Source organism: Carassius gibelio, chromosome A13 (assembly GCF_023724105.1).
Source record: "Carassius gibelio isolate Cgi1373 ecotype wild population from Czech Republic chromosome A13, carGib1.2-hapl.c, whole genome shotgun sequence".
Taxonomy (NCBI): domain Eukaryota; kingdom Metazoa; phylum Chordata; class Actinopteri; order Cypriniformes; family Cyprinidae; genus Carassius; species Carassius gibelio.
Genome location: NC_068383.1, coordinates 26,020,467 through 26,038,704, shown reverse-complemented (window position 1 = coordinate 26,038,704; position 18,238 = coordinate 26,020,467). Strand labels below are relative to the sequence as shown.

Here is an 18,238-nt window from a genome sequence, read left to right as displayed (position 1 = left end):
ATGTCTAGACCCCTCCACCCCCCAAATATAAAACATATTTACCCAAGTTATTGAAAGCTTCTACAAACTATTTAGTCATTAAACATACCACTGCATAGTTTTTTTTATTATATAACACTAGACAGAAACTTAGCCATCATATAAGTGATTTATTCGAGGCCTAGAAAAATACAATAAGAATAATTTGAGTAAGAAAAATAAATAAATAAAATCTTTAGCTTTGTATGCCATTTGCAGAATATCCTGAGATTGCTAGAAATGCAGCATTTACAATGAAAATACGTGCTGATGTGCTGATGGACAGTTATAGAGATGGTTATCATAGAGATGTGCCATAAAATAAATTAACAGCTATCTATTTTCTTAAGATTTCCTATACAATATGTATATTTTAAAGGCTGTTATCTCAAAATAAAAAATAATAAAAAATAATAAATTAAATGAATAAACCCTTTCATTAAAAAATCGAAACCGTTTCCTTACGCTCATGACCAGTGACATACTCCCACACTGACCGGCAGACTGCTGTTGGGTGCGCTTTTTCTTTCAGAAATTCTCTTTTGGCTTTCATTTGTCTCCTTTCTAAATTTGAGTTATGTGGGAGAGGGAAATGGAGGAAATACCCGTTTATGTATCTTTTTGTTGTTGTTGTACGGTTGTTAGCACCAAGAATATGTAATTCTCTGACTTCTATATTCCCTTTAGATTCTCTAAATTGCTGTTATTCAAATATGTGCGAAAGTCATATTTTCTTGAAATACATAGGCATACATAAAATGAAAAATTTAATAAACTTTATTGGCACAACATATAAAATCCATGTCAACACATCAACAAGAAGTAACAGGATTATAGAGAAAAATAATATAATTGCTTAATATTTTAATATTTTGTTCCTCAAGGCTAGTAAAGTTTTAAAAGACAAATAGAAAAGGTGAAGCATCATAGATCAGTAGATGTATCTGTAGATTGACTCGTTTCCCCTCCTCTGATCCCAGCATCCTTAGCCATTGCGTAGAAATGTCCCCGTTTGTCATTGAGCAGTACGCTGGGTGAATCAAACTCCACAATCTTACCAGAGTCCAGGACCATCACCCTACAAAACAGAAAACAAGAAGAGGAAACCTCAGTACGATTTACAGCGGTATGACTCAGAATAAAAATTAGTCCTCAGTTGAGTTTTTTTTAGCATATTCCTTATATAATAAAACATGCATATGTATGACATTTACAACACTGGCCTTAAGATCTGATTGTGTTCCTTTCTTCTTCACTGTATTACTGACTCTCTATTGATTTTTAAAGCAATGTTTACTTAACTGAAAAATACTTAAAGGCCACAATCACTGTGTATTAACTTATAACTGTATTTAATCAATTTTAGCACAATAATTAACTTTCAACATTTTAAAAGGAGTGTCTTCAAATAACACATTTCTAAATATTAATTTTACTGGGACTAGTACTGTACATTGAAATCATTGTACTGATGGGGATGATTAACAGTAGTCTATGTCAACTGGCTGAGTTGCCACATTGTTTTTGACTGCGGTTTTAGCATCAAATGTACGAAGGTACGTTAAGTCAAGTGATAAATGGAGCTGCCAGTGAGAATCCTATTCAGTTTAAGACAGTATTACTGCTATATCTCTGCACAGCTGCTTTGACTCGAGCTCTAGAAACAGAGAGAGGACTCGTCTTGAAGGCGTCTCACCGTGAACTGTCCAGAATGGTGTTGAGTCTGTGTGCGATGGTGAGCACGGTGCAGTGGGAGAACTCAGTGCGGATGGTGTTCTGGATGAGATCGTCTGTCTCCAGATCCACGGCGGCGGTGGCTTCATCCAGGATCAGGATACGGGATTTCCTGAGCAAGGCCCGGGCGAGACACAGCAGCTGCCTCTGACCGACACTGTCAGAGAACCAGAAACAAATCAGACACCAAACATACATCTGGAAATTAAAACAACAACGCATCTGCAGAAAATTCTAGATCATCTGACTCTCATTATCATAGAACTGCTAAAATCGAAAACTGAAAACTATTATAATTAATCAGCTCAATGTTAATGCTCCCAAGACGTGCAAGTGTAAATCAGCATCAAATGAAGAAGATCATGTTCGACAGACCTCAGATTCTCTCCCCCCTCGGAGACCTCGTGTTGAAGTCCTGTTGGCAGACCCCTCACATAGTCTTTGAGATGAGCCAGCTCCAGGACGCTCCAGATCTCCTCGTCACTGAACTTCTGGAAAGGGTCCAGGTTCATCCGCAGAGTTCCAGAGAAGAGGACTGGGTCCTGTTAGAAAGCATTCATTTATTCATTTTCACTCTCAGATGCTAACGGGTCCTATTATGCCCTCTTACAAAGTTTTGATTTGGTTTTTGGGGTGTGCTAGAATAGGCCTCACCCACTTTTTGTGAATTATGTGAGTGAGAAATATTTCAACTTCCGACTTCTCAAACCCTTGGTAACATCTGTGCTTCTTGCAATCGTTTGGTGGATGTGAATGTATGTTGTGTTCTTCACGCACCTGTGGAATGATGGTAAGTCTGCTCCTGAGATCATGAAGCCCCAGGGTGGAGATGTCAATCCCATCAATGAGGATTTGACCTTCACTAGCTTCAATAATGCGAAACAAACAGTTGGTCAGGCTGGATTTGCCTGCACCGGTTCGACCAACAATGCCAATCTGGGGGAAATCAAGTGGCATGGTCAATATTTCAAAGAAAAAATAATGATAATTTATGAAACAGGTATGTCTCCTCACCTTCTCAGTGCTTTGGATATCACATGTGATTCCATGCAGAATGAGCTCCAATTCAGGCCTGTATCGAACTTTGTAGTTTTCAAAATGAATATTCCCAGTTGAGGGCCAGTCATCTGGAGGACGATTACTGGAGATCCACGCAGCCTGGAGACACACGCATTATTAGACTCAAACTGGACAATTTAGAAAATGCTTTTCTAATTTTTGAATTCACTGGATTTCACATAGATCTGTTCAAATATGGTAAAACTGGTGAAGTGTGTTTGGTGCAAACATTCCCTTACATTTATGTATTTAGCAGAAGCTTTTATCCCAAATGACTTACAGTGCATTTAGGATATCATTATTATTATTTAGTTTTTTAACCACTATGTGTATTCCCTGGGAATTGAACCCACAACCTGTTACACTACTAACACAATGCTCTAGCACTGAGACACAGGAACCAGACAGCAGGGTCACTGTCCTTCAACCTTAATTAAACACACCTGAACCAGCTATTAAAAACAATTGGGACCTTTTGTTAAATACAGTGAAATCAAGAATCTGTGATTTGTTCATTACCTTTAACTTTGATTTAATTTACAAAAAAAACAAAGAACATTTTCAAGTTCTTTCACTGAACGGCTTAAAGGCATTTTTGTAAATATTATAAATTTAATGTTGATGGCTGCAACACACTCCAAAAAAGTTAGGACAGTGGCAAAATAATAGTGAAACGGTTAAACAGTTAACTTTAACAATTCGTCTCCTCATTCATGACCATGGTCCACAAAACCAGTCTTAAGTGTGAAATGTGGATTTATACATAATCTGAAAAATGAATAAATAAGTTTTCCATTGATGTTTGGTTTATTAGGATCGGAAAGTATTTGTCAGAGATAAAACTATTTGAAAATCAGGAATCTGAGGGAGCAAAAAAATAAAAATATTGAGAAAATCATCTTTAAAGTTAGCAGTGCATATTACTAATCCAAAATTAAGTTTTGATATATTTACTGTAGGAAATTCACAAAATATCTTAATGGAACATGATCTTTACTCAATATCCCAGTGATTTTTGACATAAAAGAAAAATCTATAATTGTGATTTTTGGCTATAGCTCAATTGTAATTAAAAAGGACAGTTAAAGGTTAAAGAGAATTAACAAGTCACAGATTTTTTATTGCATTGTACAAAATGTCCCAAATGTTTTGGATCTGGGGTTGTAGAAACTTGTGTGTTGAGGCGAGCTGGAGCTAAAGTCTGCAGGACAGTGGCCTTCCTGGACCAGAACTGGACACCCCTAGCTTAAAGTTATCAAATTCATTAAGTATGATGTACTAATTTGAGTTGCACAGGCAACTCTTGAGGTTTTAAAATTGAATCCATTAATAATTGCCCAATGCAGTTTTAGGCTAGTCTACAGTCAAAAGAAATCCCACCTCATTTTTGATCTCTGCGTATTCCCTCACTCTTTCCACAGCAACAATGTTGGTCTCCAGTTCTGATGTCATTCTCACAAGCCAGTTCAGAGTCTGGGTCACCTAATAAGAACATGAGCAGTGGCACACGGGGTTACTAAACACACCTGATGTTATTTGACCGACTCTCACAAGTACATCAGAATCAAAAACTCACATTTAAGGCGTATGAGATGGACAGTCCAACCAGTCCACTGTTCAAAGAGTCACGAGAGATCACAGCAAACAAAGCTGAGAAAAACACCACCAGATTGCCCAGGGACTCCAAACGCATGGCCAACCACCTGAAACCCAACAAGCAGCACCCAAGAACACATTTATCAGCTAACACTTTAGCTTTTGGTCCAATTCTCACTATTAACTGGTTGCTAATTATCATGCCTATTATTAACCTTTTGGCTGTTTATTAGTTCTTATAAAGCATTTATTCTACATCCCTAATCCTACCCAATACCTAAACCTAACAACTACCTCATTAACTATTAATAAGCGACAAATTAGGAGTTCATTTAGTTAATGGTTTGTTCATAGCGAGAACTGGACATTCAAATAAAAGGTGACCATTTATCTCTTGACAAATAATGTGATATAGAGTACCAGTTCTGACCTATTAGAAACGATCCAAGGATAGACACTTTTGAGATTCTGATCAATGGTGTCCTCGTTTTGCTTTAGGAAACGTTGCTGGTGCCCATATGCCCTTATCACAGAGATGCCAGATACCGTTTCTCCAAAGTGGGAGTATATGGGAGATCGAGATACAGAGTCCAGTCGTCTGAGCTGCCGGGAGGTAGCCACATAGAACCTCTACAACACAGGACGCAAGTTTGCAAAAACACTACATTACTTCACAATAGCAGGGAAGATTTGTATGCATTCACCTCAATGGCTGATTTTAATTTAGTACTACACATAGGAGAAACTTGTTGCAAAGTTTTAAAAACCTAGTGTCCATACTGAGTAGTTTTTGTAGCTGTGTTACCTGGACAAAGTAGTAGACAACAGCCATTGGTACAACAACTGCGGTGAAGATTGGAGTCGCCAGACAGATAACGAACAATGTCCCTAGAACTCCCAGAAGACAGAGAATCCAGGATCTGAAGGACATCGGGATCATCTCATCCACCGTAAATATATCCTAAATATAAGCCCAATCGAAAAATAGAATAGAATATTTAAGTTTAAGAACAGATAAAGCATAACAATCATCCTTTAAAAAAAAAAACCTTGCTGAAAAACAGCATATACTGGTTAGGTATGTTTTGATCCTGATCCCTTCGTCAAAACATACCTAACCAGCATATGCAGTTTTTTCAGCAGTGAATTGAATCTTATATATTTGTGGTCCATATTTCATACTGCACAATAATCTAATTATAGGCTACAAGTTCAGTATTAAATCAGGCCCATCAATACCTTAGCAAAACGATTGACTATTCGTCCTGAAGGTGTGGTGTCGAAGAACACCATGGGTACTCTCAGAATATTAGAAAGCAGATTTGTGTGGAGGGTCCTGGATGCAGAAATGGATCCATCAGCTAGGAGTATAGTGCCTAAAAACACCAGAAAACCTGGCAGAGAAAGACATACCATTACAAATGAAAAAGGAAATATGGAGAGTTTAGATCCTAACTCATATCTGTGTGCACTGATTGGGTTAGAGCTCGATGGTTAGTCACAGTGGCTCTGGTGTTTGATGCTCACAGTATCCCAAGCTTATAGCACTTAGAAACAGTACTCCTAAACTGACCCGAATCACAGACCCACTCGTCAACCCATCATTACTGCTTGCACCTATATCGTACCAGTGTTTATGAAACCTCTTTCTGATCATACCTTGTGCCAATCCCAGGGCTCCGAAGACACCTATTCTCGTGTCTCTAATGTGATTTGGGTAGGTTGTGTTGAAGTATTTAACAGAATCCTCAGTCCAGTCACTGAGCCACAGATTTTGACCAATGACGGCCACATTCTGGATGAAGTAGAACAGGAAACTCCAGGTGATGAAGCACCAGCCCATAGACCTCAGATACTGAAGATACACTGAGAACTTCACCTGGCACATGGGTCAAATAATCATTTGCACAAAGTTAGTGAGGAAGAATGGATAACACACCATGGCATGTCAAATCTGCATTTAGTTAAGTTTCTGTACCCTTCCTGTCTCCATTGTTTCTTTCTCAATCAGTCGCTGTCCCTTCTTATCTCCAGAGTCTTTTTTGGATCGAACAGAGCTGTTTTTCCTCAATCTCACACTAAAGACAAAAAAAAATAAAAAATGCACTCCTGCAATGAAGTCTGTTGTAGCTCATTTCAGTAGCATGTGTGAGGATCATGACAACACTTGTTCAGCTGGAGCGACGTTCGGTTATATCTGAGAGAAGTGTTCTTCTGACACCAGGAATACTACTCTATGGTGTGTTGATTTTACCTTCCATTTAGTTTGCTGTGCCGCTGGCTGTGGCGCAAGCTGTTTTCTCTCTTTAGTGTGCTTGACACAATGTCCTCAGGAGATCCATCCGCCTGTGGCTCCAAACCCTCGGGCAGCATCTCAATCTGCTCGAAGTCTGACTCCTGAGCTGATGCTTTTTGAACAGTGTGAACAACAAATAAAGTTATCTTTAACAGCTCAAACAGCTGAAACCACATCTCAGAGCAAAAGCCAAGCCATGAGTTCAAAGGAGCGTTTGAGAAATCAAGATGAATAATAACACCCTAGGTTTCATGTTTATTGGCTCATTAACTCAACTGTTGTATTCATATTGTGATCAATATTTGAAGCTCATAAGAAAATGCAATTGGTGGATGGGAGACAAACCTTTAATGGCATTAGCGTTGCTGCTTTCTTCTTTGCCGTATATTTCCAGGAATTCATAGAAAGCTCCTTTACTTGCTCGAAGGCCGTCGTATGATCCTACCTCAGACACCACCCCATTTACCAAAACCACAATCTCATCTACATACGGCAGAAAGCTGATCCCATGAGTCACCAGGATACGAGTCTACAGGAAGAGACGAGGACGAAACAGAGCAATGTGTTACAGAACAGCAGTGCAGCTATTCAGGAGAGACAGAAAACATGCTTTATTTAGTGATTGAGCATTGTGTTTTCATCAGAGATCCGCCTGAAGAAAACCTGCCAGTCAGGTGCCATAGAAAATAAAATTGGTAGCATTTTTAAGCTTTTTAGTGTAGACAGAATATGGACATTAGTCTCTCACCTTGTCTTTGAGCAGTCCTTTGGGTCCGATCACCCTCTCAAACAGATGTTTCCCCACATGTGAGTCTACAGCAGACAGTGGGTCGTCCAGAAGGTAGACGTCTGCGGAGCTGTAGACCGCCCTGGCCAGACTCACCCGCTGTTTCTGTCCTCCGCTCAGATTGATGCCCTGGGGAACAGAACATGAAACATGAACGAGTTTCCCAACCATGATCCTGGAGGCACATTAGCTCTTCCTAATCAAATAACTGAGCTCATTTAACACTCAAAGAGCTGGAACAGATGAGTCAGACGTCCAAAATGTGTACTGCTTGTGTTAATCTGGACATCAGAGTGGCTGACAGCTGATATAGGGCCAATATACAAGCTATACCATACTACTTTAATAATCAACAATGAAATCTATGCAACATTTCTGAAATCTAGATATTTATCCATTGACAAGTCTGTAGAGCTTGGAACTGACATACTTCTGATGAGTGGTTAAGCTTGTGTTTATGAATAAAATCAAAATCATAAAAGTTTTAAGAGAGCATTTTAAAAGCATTTAATATTTATGAGGATATGATAGTTTAAAGCTAATTGTGCAGAGGTTCTCAACCTACAAAGTAATGAATTTAGTCCTGTCTCTCAGTAAAAGGAATGGTATCAGGACTCTTTGGTGGACAATCTATTGATGAAAATGATGTACACTGAACCACTAAGTCACAAACTGAGCCTGGTGAATCTTGCTATTGTCATAGTGGAATATGTATCTATGTAAATATGTTTGTTTTTCTCAATTATAGGGTTAACCGAACTGTTGCAAAGCACACAACATGCCAGAAACATATCAATCACTGCAATAATGATCCAATCCTGATCTCTTCTGTACTGGAATGCAATTTTTCCACGCCTCTTATAAGATGCACATGTCTCCCATGTCTAATCTGTTTCTGAATATGCAAACTGTAACTTTACGGTCACCTTTCTCAGGTCTTCTTACAGTATTGTTCAAAATAATAGCAGTACAATGTGACTAACCAGAACAATCAAGGTTTTTAGTATATTTTTTATTGCTACGTGGCAAACAAGTTACCAGTAGGTTCAGTAGATTCTCAGAAAACAAACAAGACCCAGCATTCATGATATGCACGCTCTTAAGGCTGTGCAATTGGGCAATTAGTTGAAAGGGGTGTGTTCAAAAAAATAGCAGTGTCTACCTTTGACTGTACAAACTCAAAACTATTTTGTACAAACATTTTTTTTTTTCTGGGATTTAGCAATCCTGTGAATCACTAAACTAATATTTAGTTGTATGACCACAGTTTTTTAAAACTGCTTGACATCTGTGTGGCATGGAGTCAACCAACTTGTGGCACCTCTCAGCTGTTATTCCACTCCATGATTCTTTAACAACATTCCACAATTCATTCACATTTCTTGGTTTTGCTTCAGAAACAGCATTTTTGATATCACCCCACAAGTTCTCAATTGGATTAAGGTCTGGAGATTGGGCTGGCCACTCCATAACATTAATTTTGTTGGTTTGGAACCAAGACTTTGCATGTTTACTAGTGTGTTTTGGGTCATTGTCTTGTTGAAACAACCATTTCAAGGGCATGTCCTCTTCAGCATAGGGCAACATGACCTCTTCAAGTATTTTAACATATGCAAACTGATCCATGATCCCTGGTATGCGATAAATAGGCCCAACACCATAGTAGGAGAAACATGCCCATATCATGATGCTTGCACCTCCATGCTTCACTGTCTTCACTGTGTACTGTGGCTTGAATTCAGAGTTTGGGGGTCGTCTCACAAACTGCCTGTGGCCCTTGGACCCAAAAAGAACAATTTTATTCTCATCAGTCCACAAAATGTTCCTCCATTTCTCTTTAGGCCAGTTGATGTGTTCTTTGGCAAATTGTAACCTCTTCTGCACATGCCTTTTTTTTAACAGAGGGACTTTGCGGGGGATTCTTGAAAATAGATTAGCTTCACACAGACGTCTTCTAACTGTCACAGTACTTACAGGTAACTCCAGACTGTCTTTGATCATCCTGGAGGTGATCATTGGCTGAGCCTTTGCCATTCTGGTTATTCTTCAATCCATTTTGATGGTTGTCCTCCGTTTTCTTCCACGTCTCTCTGGTTTTGCTCTCCATTTTAAGGCATTGGAGATCATTTTAGCTGAACAGCCTATCATTTTTTGCACCTCTTTATAGGTTTTCCCCTCTCTAATCAACTTTTTAATCAAAGTACTCTGTTCTTCTGAACAATGTCTTGAACGACCCATTTTCCTCAGCTTTCAAATGCATGTTCAACAAGTGTTGGCTTCATCCTGAAATAGGGGCCACCTGATTCACACCTGTTTCTTCACAAAATTGATGACCTCAGTGATTGAATGCCACACTGCTATTTTTTTGAACACACCCCTTTCAACTAATTCAACTAATTGCCCAATTGCACAGCCTTAAGAGCGTGCATATCATGAATGCTGGGTCTCATTTGTTTTCTGAGAATCTACTGAACCTACTGGTAACTTGTTTGCCACGTAGCAATAAAAAAAATATACGAAAAACCTTGATTATTCTGGTTAGTCACATTGTACTGCTATTATTTTGAACAATACTGTATATGTAAGGAGGGTTTCAAGGACAGGTTGGGATCTTCTCTTTAGGAACATAAAAGAGAAACTGTTTTATCATCAACACGTCACACACTTTACCTTCTCACCGATCTCAGTTTGATCTCTTCCAGGCAGAAGATCCAGGTCTGGGCCGAGTGCGCACGCGTCCACCACAGACTGGTAACGCTTCTCATCCAGATCAGAGCCGAACAGGATGTTGTCCTTTACAGTGGCGTTCTGAATCCAGGCCTGCTGCGGCACGAACGCTACAGACCCCTGAGAGAAGACGAGACGCATGAGCAAACACACCTAACTAACGGTCCAGCCAGCAAATAAGAGCGACAGAGCTCAAAAACTCTCTGTGTGATTACTTTGATATTAATGTGACCCTTGAGGCTGTGCAGTTCTCCCAGCAGAGCAGATATCAGTGACGTCTTTCCAGACCCTACAGCCCCGACCACTGCAACCAGACGACCCGGTTTAATGTCCAGAGAGACACTGAACAATATAATCACAGGTTAGATAGAGCTCGTACACTCATGCAAACACACAGCAGTAATACTGACAGCTGTAGCTGCATCTGTTGGATACTGTAACGGTGTACACATATGAAAGTGTAATGTTGTAGTGAAACATCTCACTTTTTCAGAACTGGATCTGTGTCTCTTTCCCAGGTATAAGTGCCATCAGTCATGCTCACGGCGGCACCTAATTCAGGAAATGAGAACATCTGTTCACTCTTTCAGGTTCAGTACTATACTCTGAAGTGGGCTTGAAGTATGTTAAATGACAAGTAACTATTCAAAAGCAGATTGTTACTGCAAACAGTAATGAGTCAAAACGTGACTGACCAGATTCTAAAACAATCTGAAATCTCATTAGACGTTTCTCAAAAGTTAGAAGCTTGTTTTCAAGTTTGTCTATAAATCTTATAGGAAATGATATAACAATGATAATGAGCTCTTACTGTGGCTGTCCTCGCGCGTTATCCTCGTTGTGTCCAGATCATCACCGCTCAGAAATTTCTCGAGTCTTTTCTTCGACACAGAGGTCTAAACCAATTACAGAGAGTACATGTTTCTAATTAGTTCAATGATATTTAAATATAATTGCAAACAAATCTTAATGGAAGGTAGCAATAAAATGCCCGGGTATAAATCGACCAGCATGTATTTCTTCTGGTACCTGAACCATGATGGAAATCAGCTGTGGAAGCATGGCGAGGGGGAAGCGCAGTATGTTAAAGAGTGAGATGGAGGTAAAAGCTTTCTCTGCGTCCAGGATGTTATCAGGACTCACAGACACAAACACAGCGAAGGTCGCCAGAGACACCTGCAGACCATATGATACAACATGACATGATATATGATATGATATATGATATGATATATGATATGATACATGATATATGATATGATATATGATATATGATATGATATATGATATGATACATGATATATGATATGATATATGATATGATACATGATATATGATATGATATATGATATATGATATGATATATGATATGATATATGACATGATATATGATATGATATATGGTATGATATGAAATATGATATATGATATATGATATATGATATGTGATATATGATATATGATATGTGATATATGATATATGATATGATATATGATATGATATGAAATATGATATATGATATGATACAACATGACATGACATAATATATGATATTATATGATATGATGATATGATATGATATATTATATACAATATGATATGATATATATAATATGATATATGATAAATGATATATTATATGAGATATATGATATGAGATATATATGATATGATATATGATGTATGATATGATATATGATATATAATATATGATATAATATATTATATATGATATGATATGATATATGATATTGATATTCCTTTTACTCACAAATTCATTAGTGCAATAGAAAATCATTTAATGTGTAAAACACTGTTATACTCACAATAGCTGGAGCACATGAAAATATGAAGGTGGAGACCGATGAGAGGTAGGCAAACTTCCTCATCACCTTCAGCTCCTTCTCTCGTATTCCCTGAACCTGAGCCTCAAAAGATGACTCCCAGGCGTAATACTTCAGAACCTACCACACCAGTGACAAAGAGAAGTGGGTAATGAGCAGAGATGTCTGCAAACCAAGGTCAAATATTCTGATTGACTGAATTCAATAGGATCTGAAGCATGCTATGTACCATGAAGGTACTCATATGTACACTTTAGGTGCTAAAATTCATCCTTTAGGGGTAAATAAGGTACAAATGTGTACCTTCTGAAAGGGCACCACCCCAGTGACCTGAGAGTGACAGGAGTGCACTTACTTTTATTCCATTCAATATGTCATTGATAATTTTCATGCGCTTGTCTTTAAATTTCATGTTTTCCATCTGAAAAGAAGCAGGTTGTCATTAGTGGATATAGATGCAGTGTTTTATATTTCTTTTTGTAACTCTTTTACAGGAGCATGTGAATCACCTGGAAGCCCCTGGATTTGGTGGCCAGCCAGCCGTTGATGGGCACCATCAGCACCATGACCAGCAGACCGGCCAGCACCGACGGACCCAGCTCGATCCACAGGAAGGCGATGGCCAGAGCGATCTGCAGCGGACACGACCACAGCAGATGGATGAAGTTGGTGACGTCGTTGAATCTCTGGGCGTCCGCTGACATCAGGTTGACGATCTCTCCAGCGGTCGACTCTTTCCTAGAGTCGTTAGACACCACTAATGCCTGAGAGGAACCAGTGATAACGAGTCACCACAACATCATCCACTGGGATTAGGACATCATGTCTAAAAACACAGATCACTGTACCTTCTTATAAACGGCAGCCATGAGAGCTGTGCGTACTTTCATACCCAGGAGAAAACATCGCTGGAAATACTGTTGCAGAATAACCGACTGTAAAAAAGCCACCACCATAAGCAGCACGGCATACATGTAACCGGTCCATGCATGACTCGATTTGTCCTGAGTGAAGGAGATCATTAACCTGGGACAAACCACAGCTCACATTGAGACACCAAGTGAAGAACTGACAGGGTAATAATACATGATGTTCTTTATACAAGTCTGAAGATCAGGAAGAATAAAACACTCAAAGCAGGCCACTTACTTCAGAAGCTGTGGGCTTGCGAATGAGAGAAGGTCTTGGATCAGTTTGAAGAAGGCCGACTCTAGAAGCACACCTTTGAAGGTTTTAGCGATGGTGGAGACCAGCCAGGAATTAGGATGCTCGGATTCAGAATCCTTTTCCTTCTTCTTCTTTTGCTTCTTCTTTCCTGTCTCCTCCTAATTAGATATTCAAATATTGTGAGTGCATCTGTCAACGTTTGATCCTTAGATTTGAAAAATATTATTTACATACAACACAAAAAAAAAGAAGTAATTTATCGTAATTTATTGAAAGAGCAATTTCCAAGGGTTTCCTGTTTTAAATCCTTTCTGCTTAGTTTGTCTAAAAGAAAACATTATTTAGTATATTATTTTTTTTTAAGTACGTAACAGAAAGCATGAGCTGAGTATTTTAAAAAGACAGCCAACACATTTAATTCCACTTTATTAACTTTACTTTAAAAAATCTTGCAAACTTGTCGTCTTTGACTAAAAATCTAGTTAAAGGCGCTCTGTATATTCAAGTTTTCATAAATTGGCGTCAACTTGAATATATTGAGCCTCTACACTAGATTTTCTGAGGCAATAAATTTACAAGATATGTTATCGGTTTCTAAGGTAGCAAGTAATCTGAAATTTACAGTGCAATAAATATTAAACTTTTAAAGCTGTCTTTATTTGTAATAAGTAAACTAAATTAAACACTGCATAACAACATTGTGACGAGTGGGGCGGGGCCGAGAGATGTGTGAACGAGCGAGGCCTGTAGAGTGATTGGGAAATCCGTGACACCTGCGCCCCACCGCCGGTCTCGAGTCCCACAGAGGAGATGGAAGGATATAAAACTGGAGCGACGACAGTGAAGAACGAGAGAGGACCAGGCCTGGGCCATATTTTATGTTTGCTTTTTATTTTGTGCGCACCAGTCGTCTGTGAGGGGCTAGTGCGCTGTTTTGTGTTTATTTTTGTCATTAAAGTTTCATTTTGATTGTGCGCCGGTTCCCGCCTCCTTCTTCCCGATTAGTATGGAGATTTGATTATTACAAACATGTTTTTAGTTTTATCTTAGGATAAAATTGTTTTATTATAGCTAATTCAGGTTTTGTTTAAGGTGAAAATATACCCAATTACTGACTTACATTTAGTAACATTCAGAAAGCGATTGGCTTACCATAACTAGAACATCCTGACTGACTCCTTTGGCCAAGCCGTTCTGAAGATCACTTTTAGTCTTCGGTTTATTTTGTTTCTTCTGCAGTCTGCAGCGGGCTTTTTTCAGCTCTTTTGCCATGATGTCCTCAAACTCCTGACAGATGGCCTGAGTGGAGTCCTTCTCGTTCAGATCCCACATGTCCTCCTGAACCAGAGGCCTCTTATAGCCTTTGATTACCATGCTGGGGAACACCATAGCACATACAGTATTTGAGTTATACTAGACAAACACAACAGTGTCACGCAGAAAGTCATCAGTGAAGAGAAGGAAAACACAGACGATAAAAATGCCAAATGACGAGCAGAAGTAAACTCAGATCACCTGTTAAACCAGTTGAAGGTGATTCTGCTGAGAAAGGTTGCTCTGGCTTCAGGATTCTGCGATGAATTAGAGAAAGTACACTGTAAACTGGACACATATGGCTTCACTGCGTGTTAAAGTGACAGTTCTCACACGCTTTCCGTACCTTGTGTGATATTCGTTTAACCTCAGGTGAAACGTCAGCGATGGCTGATAAAACCAAGGCGATCAGCTGCAGTCCGTAGCTGATGTAGAACAAGCAGAAGCGCGGAAGATCAGTGATGTCTTCCTGCAGGAGAAACATGTCAAATACATGATTCATTCAGTAACTCTACAGTCACTTACATTAGTTCATCCGTTATCGGCACACTGGGGCATGCACTAATAATAAACAGCATTGCTTTATAGCATTGGTCAATATTAATTCACAGATATACAATCAGTCATTGCTGGTTCATGACATTCTTAATGCATAATCAAGTCAAGTTAGTTTTAACTCTAGATCTCTTTTAACAGTGGACATTGCTTGAAAGTGGCTTTGCAGAAATTCATAATGTGTATGTTTATAATACTTTAAAAAACTATGTTTCATATAGCCAGATATAGTGAGAAGATGCAGGGAAAACTGCTCAATATTATTCATACCTTGTTCAGTGCGTCTCTCAGTAAGGTCTGGAACTGGAAGACGGCACACACCACCAGAAGCAGCCAGAACACGAACAGACTCCCAGAGTCCACCGCTCTCGGCCTGCGCCGCACACACTCCTGACACAGCATCACCACCATCTACACACACACATCAGCACACGCTGAGCCATCTCAGCCCTACACGCTCACACGCTTTAGTAATGAAGATCTGCGAGCGTTACCCATGAGACGGCGAACAGAACCGGATTGGTGTAGAGCACGGCTGGATGTTTCTGAGCTGAGGAGTCACTCGACGGCCCATAATCCTCTGCGAGAGTGAGAGCCAGCTCTGCTATGGCTGTCAGAAACAGCAGGCCAGCCACAACCTTTACACAACAAGAACACAGCTAGAGTAAGAGACCGCACATCATTCAGACAGATGGACAACACTGGATCACGCTGATAAAGACCCTGATTTGGGTTTAAATCTTTATTTACCATTAGCTACTTTAAAAGAGAGAAGCAACATTCACATTGTTATTTAAACAGCCACAGATACGACTTGCACTGCTTTATGAAACACAGAAACTACTCATTTTGTCAGTATCAGATCTCTTAGACTAGCCAAACCTAAAGGAATATTTCATTCAGTTTTTCTAAGATCTCATGACTGACTTATTCCAAATCAGTACGAATTTCTCTTTTCAGTGGAATATTTTGAAGAATGACACCGTGACACTGGATGCTAACCGTCATGGGGTGAATTTTCAGTTGTGATCATCTTTTCATCCCTATTCTGACATATATCTGTAGTTTCCACTTGTTGTTTTAGAAAAAGACTGTTATTAAATTATATCTTCACCTGTTTGCAGACATAGAGTTTTGAGAGCGGAGCTTTAGATGATTTCTTACAGAGATTAGCAAAGTGCCACGGAGCACAAAGCCACAGGAAAGCTAACGGAAACCACACCAGCACCGTTTGCTCCACACATATGGACAGATCTGGGTCCGGACGCTGCAGGGACGAGGCATTCTGACACACACACACACACACACATGAGTGAGGAAGATTGGCAGGAGATCATCACTGTGACTCTGACAGACTGTTAATAGTTACACAGATTACAGTAACACATAGACACACGCTAAACAATGAATGGCTGAAGTCATTTCATCACTATCAAAATACAACACCATGAACTTTTCTCCAGAAGTTACCTATTTCATTCATTTATTCAGACCTTTCATTCCAGCAGACATTTGACATTTATCTTTTGATCATAAAGAATAATATTAAAGAAGCTGGGTAAACATCTTTGAGCACTGCGTGTCTAATACGGTTATAAAATTTAATAAAGCTAGAACTGTTTGACAAAGTTAAAATGTTTTCTAAAACTGTTGAATTCTTTTATGCCACTGAATCAAATGGAGTTTATTTCAGCAAGACTGGATTTTTCTTTCTTTCTTTCTTTCTTTCTTTCTTGGTCTTTGTCTGAGTCACACAGAATGCATTATTTAATTCTTTGTTTACGTCACAGTTTTATACAGATATATTTTTAAGCTTACTCCACTTCCAGTAATACAGTTCAGTATCTTAAATATTAATATATTTGTAATAAAACCACCTTCATTAAAATCTACAGTTATTTCACCTGAGCTTTAATTTAGTTAGAATTTCTTAAAATAATTTATAACAGATCCATATCTCGATACTGCTCAGAACCAGTTGTAATGGACATAATAATTGTTTACAAAATAATCATAAAAAAAAACAAAAGTTAACTAATCATTTACAAAACAAAGCATGGTCTCATCATAACTTGTCCAGCGGGAATATATTTTAACTCTAAGCGAGTATTACATAAAATATAATGAATCCTACCATTAGTGAAACCTCACTGTATGATCAGTCAGAAACGTAAAGCATGAAAATGAGAAGCTGTGTAAAAGCGAAGCTGATGAAACGTACCCAGAAGACGGAGCCGCAGTATTCCTCTAGAGCAGCAGACATGTTTCTCCCATCACACCTGACCAGCTCTCAGCTATAAACTTACACGGATCTAGAAGTGATAAGTTCACTAAACCTCGACTTGATCTACCCTTAACTTTGGTCTTGTGTGAGAGACGTCATCCGCATGGGCTCATCTGAGTGACTGATGTCTCAGAGCGTCCTGTCTGAATAAATGCAGAAAAATCAGATGAACCTTTCCCCACTTCTTCAAAAAGAAACGGCCCAGAGATTACTCTTCAGTTCTCATTACTCACCAGTCTAAAGTCCAGATGCACCATGGCCATGCACATGTGATGGGGGGGATATCTCCGTCTCTCGGCTTCTGTTGGTTCAGGAGCACAGGGACGGGTTTCCTGCCATTTCCTGCCTTTCATATAAAATCATTAAAGAAAGATAAACAACGGAGAGCTGCCTGTGGCTCGTGTTATGTGGGGGGGAAATATTGGTTATGTTTGTCACTGAGTAGACTATCAATCTTATCAGTTTCTTTAAGATGATTCTATTTGAAAATTGTAAATATACATACAAATACACACACACACACACACACACACACACACACACACATATATATATATATATATATATATATATATATATATATATATATATATATATATATATATATATCCCTGTAGAGAGAGAGAGAGAGAGATGTTGTTTAGGATCCCACAATTCCACTAACAAGTTAACAATGTGAGCAATGGTAATTACTAAAGCACACACACACACACACATAATTGCCCATAAATACTTCCATCGTAGATTAGATTAGACTGTGTCAGTCATGTTCAAAAAAAGACATCACTCTAAATGCCGCCAATATTCATCATTCATATGAAAAGAGATTAATACCAAACAAGGTTATAAAAAAATA

General features: G+C 38.8%; 1 protein-coding gene across 1 annotated transcript; it reads right to left on the bottom strand.

Annotated features, from left to right (window-relative positions):
* Positions 1-772: 772 nt before the first annotated feature.
* LOC128026546 (ATP-binding cassette sub-family C member 2) lies at positions 773-17,636 on the bottom strand. The gene is made up of 32 exons (XM_052613806.1): positions 17,320-17,636; positions 16,213-16,383; positions 15,593-15,736; positions 15,369-15,509; positions 14,890-15,012; positions 14,745-14,800; positions 14,382-14,604; positions 13,212-13,387; positions 12,911-13,088; positions 12,572-12,826; positions 12,418-12,483; positions 12,045-12,182; positions 11,247-11,393; positions 11,029-11,113; positions 10,703-10,769; positions 10,433-10,559; positions 10,161-10,337; positions 7,452-7,619; positions 7,049-7,232; positions 6,662-6,815; positions 6,386-6,485; positions 6,067-6,286; positions 5,647-5,801; positions 5,213-5,368; positions 4,838-5,037; positions 4,388-4,514; positions 4,192-4,293; positions 2,767-2,910; positions 2,530-2,688; positions 2,128-2,294; positions 1,715-1,909; positions 773-1,096 (listed from the first exon to the last, which is right to left on the bottom strand). The coding sequence occupies exons 1-32, from the start codon at positions 17,359-17,361 to the stop codon at positions 943-945; spliced, it is 4,701 nt and encodes a 1,566-aa protein (XP_052469766.1). The 5' UTR covers positions 17,362-17,636; the 3' UTR covers positions 773-942.
* Between the last annotated feature and the right edge of the window lie 602 nt (positions 17,637-18,238).

Coding starts and splice junctions, on each gene's coding strand:
- LOC128026546 (XM_052613806.1), bottom strand. CDS start 17,361: ATGTCTGCTGCTCTAGAGGAATACTGCGGCTCCGTCTTCTGG. Junction 14,605..14,744: donor ACCTTCAACTGGTTTAACAG/GTGATCTGAGTT, acceptor GGTGTTCCCCAG/CATGGTAATCAAAGGCTATA. Junction 5,802..6,066: donor AGCCCTGGGATTGGCACAAG/GTATGATCAGAA, acceptor TTTCTCTGCCAG/GTTTTCTGGTGTTTTTAGGC.